The 4254-nt window shown below is 37.6% G+C and overlaps 1 protein-coding gene across 1 annotated transcript; it reads left to right on the top strand.

The window, feature by feature from the left end:
* The first annotated feature begins 1327 nt into the window (after positions 1-1327).
* LOC115891941 lies at positions 1328-2509 on the top strand. Its single transcript, XM_030912551.1, has one exon. It carries the CDS (start codon positions 1328-1330, stop codon positions 2507-2509), a length of 1182 nt encoding a protein of 393 aa, XP_030768411.1.
* Positions 2510-4254: the final 1745 nt, after the last annotated feature.

The following is a 4254-nucleotide window of genomic DNA, read 5'->3' as shown; positions in this document are numbered from 1 at the left end:
TTAGGATTGATTGACGCGTTCAATTGTTTTCTGTCACTTCCTTGGTGTTTTGTTGCTTTATTCGATAGAAAATGACACTCTGAATAGAATGACATATCATATGTCAACTTTTGACATTTTCGAATATGGTTTATTTGAAATTGCAACATGCGATTCATACCGACAATTTGACTCAAAATACTAAGTGTGTGGTACCAAATTATTCGTAAAAAAAATGGTTTCCCAAATATGCTAATGAGCCACCCTCGTTCTATTTGAAAAAATTGAAATATGATTAAAAATGCGATTTGGGCATCTTTTAACCTGCCAGGACAAGACACGAATAACATTAGACGATCAAATCTATTTTTCCAAGGCTCCTTGATTAAAAATTAGTGTTTTTAACACAGTCATGGCACTCTAGATTGAAATTTAAAATTCAATTTTGTTTTAAGCAAAAATGTCAAAAGTTGACATATGATATGTCATTTTATTCAGAATGTCATTTTCTATCGAATGTAGTAAAAAAACACCGAGGGTCCCATTTAAAAATCAAAAGTTGTAGTCACTTCCGGTGAAACAGGAAGTTACCCAAAACAATTGAATACGTCAATCAATTGTAATTTATGTCATATACTAACATACCAAATCTCGTTTTTTTTATCTGATAAAATAAAAAAATTATAGGGGTGAGCCACTTTTGAGACGCACCCGGTATACCGATTGTTTACGATATTCCTTGATGGTGGCAGCACCGGCGGAGAATGCACCAAGCCTATAGAGGAATCAAAATATTGTTCGCTGGACACAATGAACAATATTTTGATTCCAAAAATACGCAGTAGTTCTATGTCCACGAAATATTGGGATAGCCTGTGTAGGAGTTTTTATTTGGTTTTTATAACAACTCTTTTGCAATCACTTAATTCAACTTATTGATACGTGTTTAGATGAAATTACGTCAATAAATTTGCTAACGTTACCAGTTATCTACTACCAAATAAACTTTTGAGAGAAATACTTTCCGCAGAACATTTAGCACACATGCAACTCCGCACAGGATCTGACAGAAGTCAGCTATGTACAAATTGTGGTTTAGAAGGACATTAATGCAAAGGCCTTGTAAAGAGCCTCCTAGATGTTTACTATGCCTTAAGGAACACAAAATCGGATATCCATGGTCGAAAAAGCCCGAAATAGAAATATGGAAACGGAGAGTAGAAAGTGATAAATTTAATTTGATCTGTGATACAACTAGCTTTAATTTACTAATTTCATATTTGTCTTGTTCTTGTTTTGTGATAAATATAGTTTGCTTGTTTGTAACTTTGTGTAAATCCATGCTACAATGCGAGTACTCCAGATAAATGCTAATAGAAGCATACCCGTACATGATACAGCTGCAGCGGTAGCGGCATCCAAAAAATGCGACGTGATATGTATTACTGAACCAAATAAGAAAATATGCAGAAATGGCAACAGAAATTATTACCATAATAGCAATGCTAACGCTATGATCATAAACTTTAATAAGAACTTGCATGCCCTGGAATACAAATCTGGTCACTGTTATGTTAGTGTACGATATTTAGGGATTTGTATAATATCAGCATACCTGAGCCCAAACATAACTTTTGACAGCTTCTGCGCATTAATGCTTGAACTGCAAGAGGCCACCTTAGAGCTGAAACAGAAACATCCTCGTACAAAATTACTGATCACTGGAGACTTTAACACCAAACATGAAGTTTGGGGAGGAAATCGCACTGAAAGAAGAGGCAGGGAAGTACTGGAATGGTACGAGATCAATAACCTAACCGTACTAAATGACGGAATTTACCCAACCTTGGTCAGAACATCTGGCACATCGTATATTGATCTGTCAATAGTATGCGATGGATTACTGCAGATGAAACCCATATGGCAAGTCCTTGAAGATCCGGATGTAACAGAGCACAAGTTTATTTTTACCGAAATACCATCAGATAACTCGCAAGGAAAAAAAATCAGGTATAAATACGGAGAAATTAATAAGGTTAAGCTTAGTGAAGCATTCAAATATAGCATACCGGGCAAGTCACCAACTATGTCAGCTTACAAAATGGCAAAAATAATTCGCGCAACATACCATAAAAGTACTCCGACTGTCCGTTGTGATGAAGACTTCCAGATGCCGTACTGGTGGAACGAAGATATCCAAACAAATATTTTAGAAGTAAAAAAAAAGAGAAGAAGGTTTCAACGAGAAACAAGAAACGATGATCTTCGCGAGCTCTATAAACGTACCTACAAAGAAGCAAAGCAGGATCTGTCTCAAAAGATCAGAATTGCAAAAATAAGTTCATGGGAAAAACTGTGCGATGACTTACAAGAAAATATTTACGGTCAAGCATATAAGATAATAAGATCCCAGCTGAAAAAAATGCCACCCAGAGTTCAAATGGACCCAGAAGAAAAAATCAAACAGTTTAAGGCTCTATTTGTATATGAGAGACAAACCTGGACTCAACAAATAATATACAAACTGTGATAAGAGAATGTGATATTTTTTGTGATTCAGATATAATAAATGCTGCCAAAGATATAAAAATTAACAAATCTCCGGGCTGTGATAATTTGCCACCAAATGTGATAAAAACGCTAATATTGGACAATGTAGAATATTTTAGAACATTTTTCAATAACTTTCTTCAGAGAAATGAATTCCCTAAAGAATGGAAGAGATCCAAATTAACCCTAATAGAGAAACCCCGGAAGCACCTAAATGATCCACCAAAATATCGTCCGATTTGCCTCATTGATGTAATCGGGAAAGTCTATGAGAAACTCATCAATACGCGACTCTTGGAAGAAATTAGGAAGAAACGAAATGGTATGCATCCAAACCAGTATGGATTTGTAAAGGGGAAATCTACCACACATGCAATGAAGAAAATATCGGATATCGTGAAAAGAAAAGCCACTTGGCATAATGCTTTGATTTTAGTCGACGTTAAAAATGCATTTAATTGCGCGTCATGGAAAATAATTATTAAAGAACTTAGAAGATGGGGCATAAGTGGATATTTGGTGAACATAATAAGAAGCTACCTTGATAATACATTTATAGTTCTCAATAGAGAAGATGAAAGAGAGGTATTCGGTGGCGTCCCACAGGGCTCGGTGCTGGGGCCAACTCTGTGGAACATATTCTACGACAGTGTCATGGAGCTTACTGTACCAGGTGGGACAGAGTTGATCTGTTACGTCGATGATCTTGCTGTGATAATAACAAAAAAAACCAAAAGAAACAAAAAAAATAAACGACCTCGACCTAATGCAGACTGTCGATGATACACTAAAAATCATAGCCAGATGGATGCGTGAGCACAGACTCGAAATAGCTGTGGAAAAAACAGAGGCGATTTTACTGAGCCGCAAGAGAAAAGTTGACCATATAAGGCTTAATTTTAAGGATATAATAATAAATCCAGTAAAGCAAGTCAACTATCTTGGATTCCACATAGACCGTGCACTCACGATGGGCCTGCACATCAAGGAGTTGTGTGTCTGAAATCACAACGAACTGCTAAAGCGTTGTCCGCAATACTGCCAAACGTTTGGGGCCCAACACCAGCAAAGAGAAGAGTGTTAGCATATGCGTGCCAGAATATTATTATGTATGGAGCACCTGTGTGGAACGAAGCAACCAATATGCACGTAAATAAAAAAAGACTTGAAGGTGCACAGAGAGTCATGGCTTTGAGGGTCTGCTCGGCGTATCGGACAACTTCAACTGAGGCAGCCTTGGTGATATCGGGTCTGGTGCCCTTGCATCTTCTCTCAAGAGAAAGAGAACGACTCTTTCTCAAGGGTGAAGTACAAACCAGGGCAAGCAGAGAGATGGAGAGAAACCGCACAGTGCAGCAGTGGCAGGCAGAATGGGAAGTATCACAAAAAGGAAGATGGACATATAAGCTCATCCCAAATATAAATATGTGGATTAAAAGAAAGCATGGAGAGGTAAACTTCTATCTTACTCAAATATTGAGTGGCCAAGGAAATTTTGGGGATTACCCGTGTAAAATTGGAAAGAGGGAAGTCGCGGAATGCCGATACTGTGCTGAACCCAATGATACTCCAGAACACACAATGTTTGCTTGTCCAAGATGGGAACAGGAAAGATGTGAGGTACGCATGACGATTGGTGGCAACACCTCCGCAGATACCTTCTTAAAATCGGTAACAGAAAGAAGAGAGAACTTTGAAGCCACTCAAAACTGGCCCAAAATATAC

The sequence above is a fragment of the Sitophilus oryzae genome, unplaced genomic scaffold (genome assembly GCF_002938485.1).
Source record: "Sitophilus oryzae breed Bouriz unplaced genomic scaffold, Soryzae_2.0 scaffold_1203_pilon_pilon, whole genome shotgun sequence".
Taxonomy (NCBI): domain Eukaryota; kingdom Metazoa; phylum Arthropoda; class Insecta; order Coleoptera; family Curculionidae; genus Sitophilus; species Sitophilus oryzae.
The sequence above is the reverse complement of the archived record's forward strand: the minus strand, read 5'-3'. Positions and strand labels throughout refer to the sequence as shown.

Bases quoted from the DNA above. Each gene is read 5' to 3' on its own strand.
- LOC115891941 (XM_030912551.1), top strand. From the start codon at position 1,328: ATGCGAGTACTCCAGATAAATGCTAATAGAAGCATACCCGTACATGAT.